Source organism: Solanum pennellii, chromosome 12 (assembly GCF_001406875.1).
Source record: "Solanum pennellii chromosome 12, SPENNV200".
In the NCBI taxonomy this organism is placed as follows: Eukaryota; Viridiplantae; Streptophyta; class Magnoliopsida; order Solanales; family Solanaceae; genus Solanum; species Solanum pennellii.
In genome coordinates this window covers 78,499,603-78,516,376 of record NC_028648.1, presented here as the reverse complement: position 1 = coordinate 78,516,376, position 16,774 = coordinate 78,499,603, and the positions used below count along the sequence as shown (strand labels likewise).

Here is a 16,774-nt window from a genome sequence, read left to right as displayed (position 1 = left end):
CTATCATAAAAAGAAAATAACAATAACAATGAAATAATGAGCTAATGAAACACAATAGATAACAATGGTATAAGATATCAAAACCAAGAAATTAGGCATATAAGGCTAATATTACGATAACACGGTGCTCTCAGACTGTCACAATCCAAATCGAGTCATGAGTGACACCACACTTAATCTCCTAAGTAGAAGACCCAACAAATTTAACCCCAACTTACAAAATAAAATCATAATGCGGAAGTTTAAAATCTTATTAAATATTGTTTCCCAAAACCTGAAAGTCATCACATCAAGGACATCTAATCTTCAAATACTAAAGTCTACGAGTATTAAAAACACAAAAATAAATAAATAAAATAGTTTATGTCCGAAAACTAAGGATATCTTGTCATGACCAAGTGAAACCACACGAGCTTGAATGAATATCTCATCCTGAAACCTGTTATGTTTGGAGATTAACTAGAGTTGAGGGTAAGTCGAAGTCATTGATACACTCGTTGCACTTCACAAATGAAAAACAAAGAAAAACACAAATAGGACTCAGTACGGGGCAACATGTACTGAGTAGGTACCATCGGCCAACCAAAAATAGAAACTAATATACAATGACTGATAGTACAAAATCAGTATGACAGTTAACATGTGGCAAGCAACAAACAACATGAACAAGTTTAATCCCGTTAAAAAGTTAATCAAAACTCAATCAACTACTAATCTTCTACTTTACTCTGTGATCTCCACACTCTCCTATCTAATATCATGTCCTCAACTGCTAAGTTGAAGTTGCACCATGTCCTATCTAATTACCTCTATTCAATACTTCTTAAGTCCATGTATACATTTTCTCATACCACCATATTCAACCTCTCATACCTTCTTACTAAACATCTTCATACGTCCAATTCATCTTAATCCCACTTCCCTCATTTTATCCACCACTAAAGTTATTCTCATCTTATCGCAAAAATTCTTAATCTTATCTCACTCAATATGCACAAACATTTAGAAGTTCTCAAACAACTACAAAATCAATGCTACAAACGCTAAAATTATAAGTGTGTTAAGATTGTTTTTTTTTTAAAAATATCTTATAAGCTAAAAGTTATAAGTTCAATTGTTTTTTAAACTTATTTTTCTTTTAAATTTAAATACTTGGCAATTTGACTTATTTCTACCATTCAACTTTTCTTTTTGAGCTAACTAGCAATATGAGACTTTATTTACATCTCCAACGTCACATCTCAAAATTTCTCATCAAGAATTTTGAATTAAATAAAGTAAGGAATCCGTTAGAAACATCTTATTTCGAAATAAGTTATCTAATCATGTATTATTCCAATCTCACAATAACTAATAGACTTAACTGTAAAATAAAATAATAATCGTACATTTCAATCTTAAGATTATTATACCTTATATCTGACGGAGAGGATACGTATATGTGATGATTGAAACAATTAGTCCACTTGCTTGCCACATGGCCCTGTTAAGATCTGAGGAAAAAATCATCGCCACGTATGCATTGAGAAAACAGAGTTAAAGATCTTCTTTCTGCTCCATATCTTTTTCTCTCTTCATAAAACTCTTCTTCTCCTCATATTTTTTTTTCCTCTCCAAATCCCTAAAAATATCTTCACTTAAATCCTTCATTTTTTTCCAGATTTACCCTCAACAGTTTACTCAATTCACATCTCCGGTAATTTTATATAATTTTTTTTAATTTAAAATAAACTTTGTTCTAATTAATTTTATCATTTTTTTCTGGGTTTCTTCATGTTATAGATGTTAAGCTGAATCTGTTTTTTAAGGTTGATTTTAATTATTTTTTTTTAAAAAAATTGATAAATAGTTTTGTACTATTGTGTTATTATTAGAGGATTGGTTGTAGAATAATTTTTTTTCTGGATTGATTTCTATGGAGGGTGATGTATATATATATTTTATTTTTTTTCTTCTTTCGAATAAAAAAAAGTACACATTTGTTTGGGTTGAACTTTTTTTTTTTTGTTAATGAGAAAAAATGGTTCATTTTTATGAATTACTAGTTTTTTTTTAGTTTTCAAAAGGTACTAATTTTGTGCATTTGTGTAACAATTTTGAGGATTTCTATTGTTTTGTTGATGATTTGTATAAGTGAAATGAACTGCAAACACTTTTTTCTGTTAATGGAAAAAAATGGGGGAAAATTTGCTCCTTTTTTAGGAGAAAAAAAGGCCCTTTTTAGCTTTCAAAAGATATTAATTTTGTTGTGCATTTGTTTGACAGTATGATGGTTTTTTTAATTTTTAATTTTTTTTGGTTTTGCAGGATAAAAGTGGTATTTTATTATTGTCTTCTTCACTGTAAAATAGTGAAATCTACAACTGCCATAAGCTGGTTATAATATTAAAGGGACTAGCTTGAAGCTCTAAGGTGATTTTTCTTTATATCTGGACCGTGTGGCGGAGTCAGAATTTTCGTTAAGGAGGTTGAAAATATGAAGTAGTAAACATATGATAAAGTCTAGGGGTTCAACATTTACTATATATATATATATATATATGTTAAAGTATGTATAAACTGTATAGTTTATGAACCTCATTAACCTTACTAGCTGGACCATCCTCAGATTGGGGACCAAATATGTTGAATTATGATATTTTGATCCTTGATTTGTAGCATTTTCTGAATCACTAAAGTTCTTTGATTGTCAAACAGTTGTATGGCTTCTTCAAGCGAAAGGTGGATTGATAGTCTTCATTTCTCTTCATTATTTTGGGTTCCTCCACAAGCTGCAGAGCAGCGGAAGGTGCGTTGCTTGTTAGGGACATTTTAAACTAGCTATGGTGATCTTTCAAGTTTCAACTCTTGTGATAATTGAAGAAGATGTGTGATTAGGTAGAAGGGTATACAAAGGAGGAATACAATGTAGCTGACCTTAACGTACTGTTGCGTTTGACAAAAAAGGCCCTCCAATCTGATTAAATATAGGTTGAAGAATGTCATGTAAAATGCCTATCACTTTTCTCCATTATATAAGATAGACAGACTACTTTCCTCGAACTTTTTTTTTTTAAAAAAATCAAATGGCTTTGAGAATGTCGATGGTATGCTCTATCCAGAGACCATACCACAACTAGCGAACCATGCAGGCAAATAATAACACTCTGTACGTGATTAGAAGTACCAAATTTAGCAATCACAAACTAATGAGGTTGAGATGAAGTCACAAGAGACTACTCAAACAGCATGAATAATCTTTGCGCAACTCTCTTGCAGAAAAACAACTTGCTCATGCTGCAACTATCTGGATTTATATTTGAAAGGCCTTCGTAGTTGTATTCTGTTGTAACCGTTAAGCCTCTCTTGTACCAACACCACGTAAATGCCTGGATACTTGGTGTTAACTCGAGCTAAGAGGATTCTCTTTAAAAGTGGTGACAGAATTTGTTATTAAGATTCCAACCATTTAGAATGTCAGCATGTCTATGATAATGAAGGATTTGCCTGTGTAACTTTTTACTGAAGTTGGAAACAATGACGTTGTATAATTTAAGTGCATGGGGTAACATTTACTTTTAAGCCCATAAAGAAATGGCATCCGAGAGGAAGAGTTACTTTTCTGGTGGGAATATAATAAACGTTTAATAGCTAGTCTTGGTTTTATAAGACAGTGAGGAGCATCTCTAACCAAGTAGTCTTACAAAAAGCAAGTATTGCACTATGCTTTATTCTTTCTCAAACAGGAGGTTGGATGAAGGATTTAGATGTGAGATACGTTTCATGGACTACCAATTCCTCATGAGGATGACCCAGTGGCTGAGGCTCCAGAGTAACAGTTTGGAAATCCTGTTTACAGTACTTAGTATGGGCTCATTTGCTCCAACCTTGGTGGCATGATTATATTTGCAATCCGTGCTTGTTACTTGTGGGCTGGACATGCTACAGCAGATCTAGTCGAGATGCGCACAAACTGGTTTGAGCACTTAAAAAACAAAAAAATAAAAATTAAACTCATGCCCCTTCATGTGTGATATTTGTACCCATAGAGACTGTACTTGCTCTGATCACCCTGGGGAGAGATTTAGGTTCTTCAATTAGTCTTCCCAACCTTCTTTCTACTTAAGATATGTACTCCATCATTCTATGTGGTGCATGTCCCATTGTGAAATCTTGTTTATCAGTCTCAATTTGATCACAGTTGATACTCTTGACCAGTGGGTAATATGACTATTCACGTCAAAGCGCGTGAAACTACATCCTTCATCTTGTACTTGGAAATTGGAAAAGAAGGGTACAGGACTCTACAATGAGGATTGGTGCTGTCTGAACATACTTCAAACAAATGAACAAGAAGTTTCTTTTGAGGGGTGCCTATACTGCATAATATTCAATAAGGAAAATGTTAACAAAGGAACAAAAAACTCAATTGTATAGTGGTTCTTCAATAAAGTAGAGAGGAAAGACGAAAAAATGTGCTTCTTACAAGGGAAGCAAATGGTGCGAAGTGAGAAGGGACATAATCTGAACGGTCTTACACCAGGAAGCTTGCAGTTGTTTGAAGATCAGAACTCTTAATAAATTTCAAGAAAGATCTCTGAAACAGCATCCGACCTTCCAATGCTATTTGTCTGGACTTAGATTGGGTTGAATTAGTCCTATTGCATTATCGTCTTAAATTTTTTATGCCAGAAAGACTTCTTGCTTTTTTTGTTTACTTTCTATAGACTACCTTTGAATTTTCACTCATGACAAACCTCCTTTTATATTCTCTTCATAGGATCAAATTACCGCTTATGTTAAATACTTTGGTCAGTTCACATCAGAACAATTTCCTGAAGATATAGCTGAGGTATTCAGTAAATTCTGTAACCATCTCTGTTGATAATTTTCAATATCTGAACAAGTTGTGTTCATTCTTCCCTCTAAACTAACTACATGTGTTATAATTGGCAGCTCATAAGGAACCGGTATCCATCGAAGGAGAACAGACTTTTTGATGATGTTTTAGGTATTCTTCTCACCTATTATTTAGCATTTACAGTATTGCTTCCACCTACTTGTTAAGATTGATTGAGTTGTTTCTATATTTTGTTGTTTGTTATAATTGCCAGCAACTTTTGTTCTTCATCACCCAGAGCATGGGCATGCTGTAGTTCATCCAATTATTTCATGCATCATTGATGGAACACTGGAGTATGATAAAAGTAGTCCACCTTTTGCTTCTTTTATATCATTGGTTTGCTCAAGCAGTGAGGTATGCAGATTCATTAAAAAATTAACTTAACTAATCTCATCTTGCTTTTTTACTCGATGATATTTTTGAAGCCCATCTTGAATATCATAATATGAGTCTCACTACTAATCATTAACCTTTAAACACAGAAGGAATATTCTGAACAATGGGCTCTTGCATGTGGAGAGATTTTACGTATCCTAACACACTACAACCGCCCAATTTTCAAAGTTGATCGTCAGGACAAAGGAACAGATAGAAGCACCAGTGGAAGCCACACTTCAACAAGTGAATCTTCCTCTAGTGAACCTTGTGTGCCCTCTATACAACATGAGAGAAAACTGCTGAGACCATTGTCTCCGTGGATCACTGATATATTGCTTGCTGCACCACTAGGGATTAGAAGCGATTACTTCCGCTGGTAAGCATCTCTCAATGTTGCTTGCAGGTTAGATGTTCCATTGCACTTTAAAATTTATTAAGAATATAGGAAAAATTCATTAGCATTCGTTCGTAGGAGTATTTTGTTTCCTTTTTTCTTGTACTGGACAGTGGGCATTTGCATCTGGTTGTCTTGGTTTAGTACGTTGCCCATTGATTACTCAGGGAATGTTGGTTTGGGTGTGTGTGTACTATTTCCCTTCAATTGCGCCTTTCTTCGCTAAAGCCCTGGCCTTATCAATGCTTTGTGTGTAAAGCCCCTAATAGACTTCAGAATGCTTCTTTTTTTCTGAACTTTTCTCCTTTGGTAATATAGCTTTGAGTCCATTTGATTCCTTCAGAATTTTTCGAATGCTAGTTGACATTTATCTTCTTTTTGGTGCTCTTCAAATTAAAGAACTTCATCACTATTATTTTATTGACGTAGAATATTTTTCATTTGAGATTCTCTTAATTGGTACTTGTAGAGATTGAGACTGATGAAAAAGGATAACCGGAAACTACACAATCCTGCTAACTGCTGTGAAATGTTTCATGCTTGTGCAGGTGTGGCGGTGTTATGGGAAAGTATGCTGCTGGAGATCTCAAGCCCCCATCGAGTGGTATGTGGACTTCTGTTTTATGAAATACTTGCTCCTGTCTATGGCTTTAGACCTTCACTTACAACTTTTAGTTTTTTAACAACCTAAGCGCTATCCTGTGGACACGGATAACATGCTTGAAAATCAGTGCAAAAAGTCTTCATGCTGGGTAAAAGTGGTAATAGATTAGTGTCCTCTTGTTACTTGCCCTATGATAGTCATCCTCTAGCTTGCGAAAATATTGCTCTGGGCTCATGTTTCTTACCAAGTCTTGCAAAAGAAATATAATCTTCCTTACGTTAACATTAGTTCCTTTTCTTTTTCTAGATTATGTTTCTTGAGAAGAATAAGAAAGAGGAACAGTTGTCCTTGACTGCCACTGCAATTTCCGCTAATTGTGATTATGTGAAAGAGTCTAAGCATTCACCCTTAAATCCTTAAGTCACTGCGTGAAAAACTCCAAGATATTTACAACACTTTGGAAGCCCCTACACAACTTACTTGAGAAAAATATATGGGTGAATAGTCAATACCTTTTTGCACATGTAAGATTCGTACATCAACTCTAGCATGGACTCACTAGTGGGTGAATCGGCTTACCAAAGGATGTCATACTATGTGAATCTGAGTAGAATAGCTAAAAACCTTAATAAATAATTTGGAAGCTCTTACACAATCTATGTAGGAGAAGTAATATAACTCAAACATAACTCAATAGATAACATACATTTGCTTTGTTTCTCTTCATTTTCTTCTTCTTGTCCCTCCTATTAGACACTGAGTTTCACAACTTTCTTATAGAAGGCTAAGATATTAATTTTGAAGTGTTTTCATATGTTAGAATCGCAACAGAATTGTTACTGACTTGAAAGTTTATTTTAGCTGCTTCTCATGGGTCTGGGAAGCATCCACAACTACTGCCTGCAACTCCAAGGTGGGCTGTTGCTAATGGTGCTGGCGTTATTTTAAGTGTTTGTGATGAGGAAGTTTCTCGCTACGAGACTGCTACCTTGACTGCAGCTGCTGTTCCTGCACTTCTGCTTCCACCTCCAACAACGCCTATGGATGAGCACCTCGTTGCAGGACTACCACCACTTGAGCCATATGCACGTTTATTTCATCGGTAAGAGTAAGAGCATGATTTAATTTAACTTTACAGCTTTGAATAAGGGACTCATTTTAACTTCTGTTTGTGGATTAGATATTATGCAATCGCAACTCCAAGTGCCACACAGAGGCTTCTTGTTGGACTTTTAGAAGCTCCACCATCTTGGGCTCCAGATGCACTTGATGCTGCGGTACAACTAGTGGAACTTCTGCGAGCAGCTGAGGATTATGCATCTGGTCTGCGTGTAAGTTTAAAAATTTTCTGTCAAAGTATTGTGATACTTGAGCATCAATCTGCTATACGTCGGAACATATTAGCAATTTATATTCATTCTCTGTTTTCTTTGTGGTTCTTTATACAACTGTAAGGTTATACTTTTTTAACCATCTATGCTATGTTGGAACACACAGATAGAATTGTTCTGTATGAATTGTATATAAACTTGCCCCAAACTACTATGTTTTCTTGTCCGAAATGAGCATATCTGTAGACATGTAGACATAAAGAATTCACTGTTTGCAGTCTTGATATATAGCCAATTCTGTATGTTAAATTGTCTTAGTTGCCTCTCTAAGAGCTTAAGTTGTTAGCAAGGGACATTTTTATTTTATTACTTACATTCTACAACCTGGTCCTTCGTTTTGTTGGTTTTGATTTTCGTTTTACCAATTTTGGAATTTTTTGGGCTTTTTCCAATTTTGTCCCGTAGGCCAAAATTAACTACAGACGCTAGCTGAAATATACAAAAACTAATTATGTATATTTCTAATCAAAGTACCCAAAACCGGTTGACCAGATCGGGTACGGATCCCACACCCACACCCATGTCATGTCGACACTGGTGCGGCACCAAAAGTGAAGAGTCCGAGCAACTTAATTTTTACTTAATACACAAAGCCTATACATTTGCTGGCTATTTTGTAAATTGGATCACCGAAAGACATTTGACTGTAATTATCTCTTGTTTTTTATTGCTGATGGTGATAATATTAGACATGTGTCTAACTGAAGCGGCATAAATAGTGAGGATTCACATAGCTGATTCCAACTAGCTTGGGTTTAAGGCATAGTTGTTATTGTTGGTGGCGGTACCTTGATTGTTGAACTAAGTTGCTCTTCATACTCTAGTACCATGTTGAAATATGTTAACAGTTTTATCTAAAATGAAGTGTTTAAACTGCCGGAGGGGTATAATTTAATTATACTACAAATAATATATGTGAGATATGAGAGAAGATTTAGACCAAATGCACGAGGAGAGTGTCTTACACGTAGGGTTTATATAAACATGTACAAGGTATTCTGCAAGACTATAGTCCAAGTTAGCACACCTCTAATCTTCCATGTGCCTGTTATTTCTGATACCTTCTGTCAAGTTAGTGCCAAGCTTGTGACATATGAAACTAGTTCAGGGATGAGCAAGAGGTTTGATCACGATTTCTGGTAGGAGTGATTCTATATGATAAATCTCTTAAATATAGATTTCGAGTCAGTAGAATACAGAGAGGATTTCTAGTTTCAGAGAGACTGTTATTAGAATGGAACAGTCCTAAATGTACCAAATGGATACTGAGAATCAACATAGCCAACCCCGACTAGTTTGGAATTGAAGCATATAGTTCTTATTGAGTTGTTTTGTTGTAGTGAACTTCTGTCGCTTTCAGCTATCCTTGAAATCCCTTGTATAAACTATGATCTCTGAATTGTTCTCCGCAAAAATGTATTTAATTATTAAAGAACTTGATTGGTTGTGTTGCTTGAGTACACCTTTCTATCCTACATTAGTGGAATTTTTTCTTTTAGCTTCTTTTCGTAGAATTCCTAACCTTTTATGTATTTCCAAAGCTTCCTAGGAATTGGATGCACTTGCATTTCTTGCGTGCAATTGGAATTGCCATGTCCATGAGAGCAGGAATTGCTGCAGATTCTGCTGCAGCTTTACTTTTCCGAGTACTTTCTCAACCTGCTTTGCTTTTCCCCCCCTTGAGGCAAATTGAAGAAATTGAAATTCTGGGTGGCGACACTTCATGTAATAAAAAGCAGGTACATCCGTCAGTTATGATTGTTGAGTTTATCTATGTGCTAGTTCTTTCTGTGGATTTCTTCTTTTATTTGGATATATATGTTCGGCGTATGTGATTACCATTGTTATTATTCTTCAGAGAGTAGTGACTGCTGCAGAAGCCACAGTAGAAGCCACTGCCCAAGGGATTGCATCAATGCTTTGTGCTCATGGTCCGGAGGTTGAATGGAGAATATGTACCATCTGGGAAGCTGCTTATGGATTGATTCCTTTAAGTTCATCTGCAGTTGATCTACCTGAGATTGTAGTTGCCACCCCTTTACAACCACCCATTTTGTCATGGAACCTGTATATACCCCTTCTTAAGGTTCTTGAGTATCTTCCTCGTGGGAGTCCATCTGAAACTTGTCTTATGAAAATATTTGTTGCAACAGTCGAAGCAATTCTTCAGAGAACGTTCCCGCCTGATTCCTCTAGAGAAGAAACCAGAAAAACCAGATATATTTTTGGCTCTGCCTTGAAAAATCTTGCTGTGGCAGAACTGCGAACCATGGTTCATTCATTGTTCTTGGAGTCATGTGCCTCTGTTGAGCTTGCATCTCGACTGCTTTTTGTTATCTTAACAGTATGTGTCAGTCATGAAGCAAAACCAAATGGGAATAAAAGGCCTAAAGGTGAAGATACTCACTCACCTAGTGAAATCGGGGTAGACACTCAGGCAACCATTGGAAAACAAAGACCAATAGGGAGTAAGAAAGTGAAAAAACAAGGGCCTGTTGCAGCATTTGATTCTTATGTCCTTGCTTCTGTCTGTGGACTTTCTTGCGAGCTTCAGCTCTTCAGTATGATTTCAAGAGTGCCTAATTATCCAGATCCAAAAATCATCATGGATGAAGCCAAGCCTGCAAGTGATTCATCTACTGAGCTACGAAATGGGATTCATTCTGCCGTCTCTCATACTCGGAGGATGTTGGAAATTTTAGAGGCACTTTTTTCTCTTAAACCATCTTCTGTTGGAACCTCATGGAGCTTCAGCTCAAATGAGATAGTTGCTGCAGCTATGGTAGCTGCTCATATTTCTGATCTGTTTAAACGCTCCAAGGCTTGCATGCACTCTCTTTCTTCTTTGATACGGTGCAAGTGGGATAATGAAATTCATTCCAGGGCATCGTCAATTTATAACCTAATTGATATTCATAGCAAAACTGTTGCATCAATTGTCAACAAGGCTGAACCATTGGAAGCTTATCTAATACATGTACCACTTCTCAAGGAGCGACCTAGATGCTTGAATGGGAAAAAGCATTATAAATACACAAGTCGTAATTGCTTAACATCAGAACAGCCATCAGGGCCTCTGTGTAGAGACTCCTATGATTGTAGAAGTTCACTTGTGTGTGAGAAAGCTTCAGACTCAAGTTCACACTCTAGTGAGATTGCTGGGTACACCATCAGCAAAGTGTTTGCAAATTTCTCCTTGGATGCTACAGACTTGGCCAATTTTCTTACAAAGGACAGGCATTTTGGATTTAATTGCAATGCACAAGATCTTTTAAAATCAGTGCTCGCAGAGAAACAAGAATTGTGTTTTTCTGTTGTCTCATTGCTCTGGCACAAGTTGATTGCATCACCTGAAACACAACCCATTGCAGAAAGCACTTCCGCCCAGCAAGGATGGAGACAGGTACCTTGTTACTTCTTCATGTTAATCGCTGTTAATGAATTAATATTTCCTGTGGCATTTGTCTGGTAAGAAACAAGATTTCATCCTCAAATAAGAAGCAACATCCCCGATAACATATGCTATGTGCAATGCCAATGCCATAGCTTGGTATTTTCCGCAAGTGTTCCTGCTTGGAGCTTCGCTCAAAGTTTCAAAAGGTGGTTGGTCATTGGTTTTGGCGCCAAAGATGTGAAAACTATTTTTCAGGTCGAATAAAAATCCCTCAAAACAACATTATTTGGTCACTCGCCTAATTTACCTGCTGAAACTTTTTTTAAAAAGAAAAATAACAGACATTACCTCCCTCAAAACATGTTAAGCTCATGCCAAAGGAGACGGGAGAATGATATGGCCTTTACTTGTTTGATCATAAGTAGCACCAATCTCTTCTTCTATATAGGTTTCTCTATGAATATGAATTAGTTATCTCAAGCCATGCACTCAGCCACTGTAACATAGGGGTTCATGAAGAAGTAACAAGGTACCTGTATAGACCCTATATTTGTATTAGAAAACCCAGTATGTGGATAGTTCAGTTGTAAAGAAGAGACAATCAAAGCTCTCTGATTCCCAAGATGTGGGTTCTCAAAACCCACTTATGTTAGTTCTTTTTCTCTTTTTGTTATATTCCTGATTCTCTTTTTAAAGAATCATAAACCCGCATCAGTGTTTTCCTTTTTGCTATATGCAAATTTCTTTCTAAAACTTTTTAAGAACAAAACATAAGATTAACAAATGAAAAAAGCAAAAAGCACTTCCTCTCTAAAACGAAAGGAAAACATTGTTTCTTCCTCTTTTACAAAAACGCAAACCCAAAATTAGATTTTTCAATGAAAAGTTACGGTTCATACTTTTAAAAATATATATTGAACATTGGTATTCGTACCTCAGTTTGGTACTAGCTTGAGGTCGGTGTCCCAAACTCAAAACCCATAAACCTCAGATCCTGACTCCGTCTCCGCATGCACCCCATCCACAAAAACCATTTACGCCCAAAATAGCAGTAACTACCAACAACCTTAATTAGAACTGTATAGGCGGAGTAATAAGCAAATCATTGTACTGTTTGCATGTAGGAGGTGAAAAAGTAATGATGGCAGAAACTGAGTTTGTTAGATTGGGAGCCAAAATAAGAAAATGTTGCTTTTTACGATTATTATGCAGTGGTTTTGTGTGATAGCATGAAGAATGTCCATAATTAAGTTAGAGCGCATGTTGCTTTTGCATTATATATCTGCATACACAAGATTCTTAGTAGCTTTTTATATGGTGCTAACAGTCTTCCATAACTACAGGTGGTTGATGCACTATGCAATGTTGTATCAGCGGCACCTGGAAAAGCTGCAACAGCCATTGTTCTTCAGGTCCAGATTTCGCTTTAACTGTATTTGGTCATTATAGATCATGATCATATTTTGTTAGGCTGCGCTAGTATGCACAGTTCATATTTATTTGGATCCAAATGGCTTAACAGATACACCTGCTATTTCAAATAATTACATTCTTTTCTAGGGAAAAGAAACAAGTCTGTCCTTGTCCCATCCGAAACTGAGAAATTTTGCCCTCCAATGAACTTTTGGTCTAATATTACTGATGCATTAGGATAAAAAGTCTTTTTTTTCCTCAACTCCTAACAAAACGCCAAGGGTAATTTTAAACTAAAGTCAAAAGACAAGGGGTAAGCTTGGACCTTTTTTCACAAATAATTTGGACACATGGAGTCCACCTATTTCATGTTGGAGTTCCGTTAATTAAAAGAAAAAATATAGGATGATTTGCTTATGGCAAGGGTATTAATAACGGACCCAAAGTGTAAGGGAGAAAATATTGAGCAATTCCGAATAGTTTAGGGGCAATTTCTGGAAGTTTTCCCTTCTCTGTCATATTTTTGGCGTTATCACATGGCAAATACATTTATGTTTATGGTACTGTACCTTTCCGGGTCCAGAGTTTCTTAGACTTGCATGCATTAATAGTTATCATCGCTTTGCTTCTAGGTGTAAGTAGGTCTTCATCACAATATTTGTTTGGTCACTTTCTTGCCAAACTTTACTTGTCAGGCTGAGAGGGAATTGCAACCATGGATTGCTAAAGATGATGAAGTTGGTCAGCAAATGTGGAGAATTAACCAACGTATAGTAAAATTGATCGCAGAACTGATAAGGAATCATGATATAGCGGAATCTTTGGTAATTCTGGCTAGTAACCCTGACCTCCTTTTACGGGCCACAGATGGGATGCTTGTCGATGGAGAAGCATGCACCTTACCACAGCTAGAGGTAATGACATATTTAGATTTCTGGTTTAGAGGTAACATCTTTTATACTACTTATTTCTCACCTGATGAATCTATGATTCAGAAAGCTACGACTTCCTTTATTTTCGTGAGTACTTGAATATGTCCAAGGATGATTGATTCATCATATTCAATATCTTCTGTATTTTCTGATATATTTACATCCTTGCTCTTTAAAAATATTGAGCAGCTTTTGGAAGTGACAGCTAGAGCAATTCAACCAGTACTTGACTGGGGAGAATCTGGACAATCAGTTGCTGATGGCCTCACAAACCTATTGAAGGTGATACTCTTTGCTAGACTTGGTTCAAATTTGGGATCAGTAAGGGTATGCTTGGTATGAAGGAAGAGCTAGTGGGTATCTTACTTATTTTCTAGTGTTTAGTAAATAAGCAACAAAAATATAGTCCGAAAAGTATTTATATGTAATCTAGCAAAACACTATGGGGAGTGGAATGGTCAAGCGTTGGGGGTTGTGGGAAGGGAAGGGGAGACTATGAACTTGGAATGTCACTTGTGAAGCTTGTTTATCTTACTTCCATTAGGGAAATTATTTTTCTCATTTTTTTGGGTAGTGAACTACGAATATCACCATAACACCCAAAAATATTTACAAATAAAGAGCATCTAGCATCTCAGCCGTCTTCTATGAAGAGTAGAGCATCTAGACATCAGGAACCAGCAAAACAAAAAAAAAACAGCATCTCAAAACTAATTCCAGAGTCCATGAATCAGCATGTGATGGTTCCTAGCCTTCCTGGAGCTGGAAACTAACTCTAGTCTCTCTTTCAATTCCTTTTGTATGCGTCACAGCAAACTCAGTATTTACAGTTAATTTCCTAAAAAAATTCCAAATTCCTAGCTTGCTAAGTATAGTATATCAAAGCACCATACTTTAGCTGTTACAACTTCCTGCTTAAACTCTCTCCGGCGTTTTTTCTTTTCATCCAGTTCAGGCTTCGTTTAGCAGTTTTCTGTTGTGAAGATTCACCAACTCAAGTAGCCAAAGCAGTATTCACAGTAGTTGTCCATTGACAGTCTGCAAATAGGTGCTGATGAGTCTCAGTTATTCCTCATCACATAAACAACATACTTTATCATCAACTGGATGTGTTGTCTGCGCAGCCTTTCTTTGGTTAAAAGTTTGTCATGGTACGCCTACCAAACCATCAGTCTCTGCCTAGCCCACATGATTGAACTCCAGACCAGTTCAGCTTCAGACAATCTATTTAGATCACCAAGCATGGCATTGTAACTACTTGACATTGAGTATGAGCCATTAGGAGTTAGTTGGTAAATCCCTCCTTAATATCAGTGCACTATCAATCCTTTAAGATGAGAAAATTGGAAAACATCTCCATACCAACACCCCCTTAAGAGTGAAAAAAGTTTATCTTATATTCTTAAATTTTACTTCGCACTTAATGATAAGATAAACTTAGGTACAACACTAACTAGGTTCCTTTGGGTTAATACATTGCAGTGTCGTTTACCTGCCACAGTTCGCTGTGTTTCTCATCCAAGTGCACATGTCCGTGCTCTCAGTACATCAGTTCTTCGTGACATTATGTATGCTGGTTCAGTAAAACCAAGTGCCAAACAAGCAGCAGATGTTAATGCCATCCATAATCCTGCTTATCAGTACCTTAGCATAAGCATCATTGACTGGAAAGCGGATATTGAGAAGTGTTTGATGTGTGAAGCTAGTAGCCGGCTTGAAAATGGAATGTCTGCTCAATTTCTTGATACTGCTGCTAGGGAATTAGGCTGCACTATATCAGTCTGAAAACTCACTTTTCTGGGGCATATATTAGGTCTCTTTGTACCATAGCATACCTATCTTGTAAAAGTCACTTTTAGTTAGAAAATATATTTTAGAGTCCTGTGATTGTTGTACAATGGCATGTAGATAGTTCCACTTGTTTTGTTTTTCATTTGGCACAGATTATGTTTGTTGTACTTCCAAATACAAACATGATTGTGGAAATAAGTAGATGTAGTTGTTTAATATTTAAGTGACCTACTAAAGGCTGGTTCAGCTTTAGAACTGAATTTTTCCTATCATGTAATAACCTTCTTACTTTGTATTGTACATTCAGCAGATAAAAAATCATCTATTCAGTTTTGTTTTCCTCTCATTTCCTTGTTGATCTGGTTACTGATTTAGATAACTAATGGTTACGTGAATAGTCTTGAGATTTAATAATGTGATTAACTTTTGTGCCAACTAGTCTCACATTCTTCCATTTATAGATGGCTTAGGATGAGTTGTCTTATGTGTATGATTCCATTTGAATAATTTAGAGCTGTCAAAATGAGCTGGTCCAACCCTAACGGGATAGAGAGTTAAATGGATTGGAGTGGGGCTGACCCTTCTAATTAAGGGGTCAACAAAATAGCAACACAACCCAATCCTAAGCGGGCCACAGTTGGGACGGGTTGTCCCTTCAACCAAAAAATAAACAATATTATTTACTTAGAAAGAGTATTGAACGTTGACGTTTATGAACACGACATCAATTCATACAAAAAATCATTTATAAATGACACGCTTCGGTGAATATTTACAAAAATACATAATAGTCAACGTAAGATTTAGTGGATAAATGTTGATCATTCCACCATTTCTCCCACAAAACTAGCTGATTTAAAAGATTTCCAGCAACACCAGGCAACCTCAATATTCAACAAATCTAAATTACTAAATATTACATGACGAATTAATTAAAGTTTTACGACTCTGCCTCCCCTTCCTCTTCCTCTTGCACCATCCATCACATTTGAATCAACATGTGATATTGTTTCCTTAAGAAGTTTATCTTCATCTATAATTCACCATACAAGATGATATTGCAAAAGACTTGATTTTTTATTTCAAAATGTTATTGATAAAATCTTGACAAATAAAACACTGTTAAAAGTATATATAAAAATATTTTTAAAATTAATAGCCCACGGGCTGGCCTCTGAGACTTGCGGGCTGAATTTGTAAGGCCAACGGATTAAATAGGAGCGGACTAAAAAGTCTTGTTCCTAATGGGCCAAAAAAATTAAATTTAACCCCACTTATTTCAAGGGTTGGATTGGGCTGACCTCGCGGGCCAAGCCCATTTTTTATGGCTCTACTGTAACGACCTGTTTAGTCGTTTTGAGCAGTAGAGTTTATTCTGGTAATAACTGTCTGAGTCGACGGATCCCACGACGGACCGTCATGGGCACGACGGACCGTCGAGGGGGTCTCGTTCCAAAACACTTAGATTCTGAAAATTTGGGTACTGAGATCGACTCTCTGAACTTCACGACGAAATGGCAGGACGGACCGTTGAGGGCTCGACGGACCGTCACAAATCCTTCCACAGAATTAACTCTCTGAACTTTGTGACGGAC

General features: G+C 36.4%; 1 protein-coding gene across 2 annotated transcripts; it reads left to right on the top strand.

The window, feature by feature from the left end:
- The first annotated feature begins 1,546 nt into the window (after window positions 1-1,546).
- On the top strand, window positions 1,547-15,525 carry LOC107007066 (protein GIGANTEA-like). Of its 2 annotated transcripts, none has more exons than XM_015205533.2 (16): window positions 1,547-1,696; window positions 2,308-2,412; window positions 2,698-2,788; window positions 4,760-4,831; window positions 4,936-4,990; window positions 5,094-5,236; window positions 5,368-5,636; window positions 6,203-6,258; window positions 7,120-7,360; window positions 7,439-7,589; window positions 9,191-9,388; window positions 9,508-11,052; window positions 12,387-12,455; window positions 13,152-13,370; window positions 13,578-13,670; window positions 14,871-15,525. In XM_015205533.2, the coding sequence occupies exons 3-16, from the start codon at window positions 2,702-2,704 to the stop codon at window positions 15,171-15,173; spliced, it is 3,501 nt and encodes a 1,166-aa protein (XP_015061019.1). In that variant the 5' UTR covers window positions 1,547-1,696; window positions 2,308-2,412; window positions 2,698-2,701; the 3' UTR covers window positions 15,174-15,525. The 2 variants fall into 2 exon arrangements, with proteins under 2 accessions (XP_015061019.1, XP_015061018.1); XM_015205532.2 differs by having other exon boundaries at window positions 5,365-5,636.
- Window positions 15,526-16,774: the final 1,249 nt, after the last annotated feature.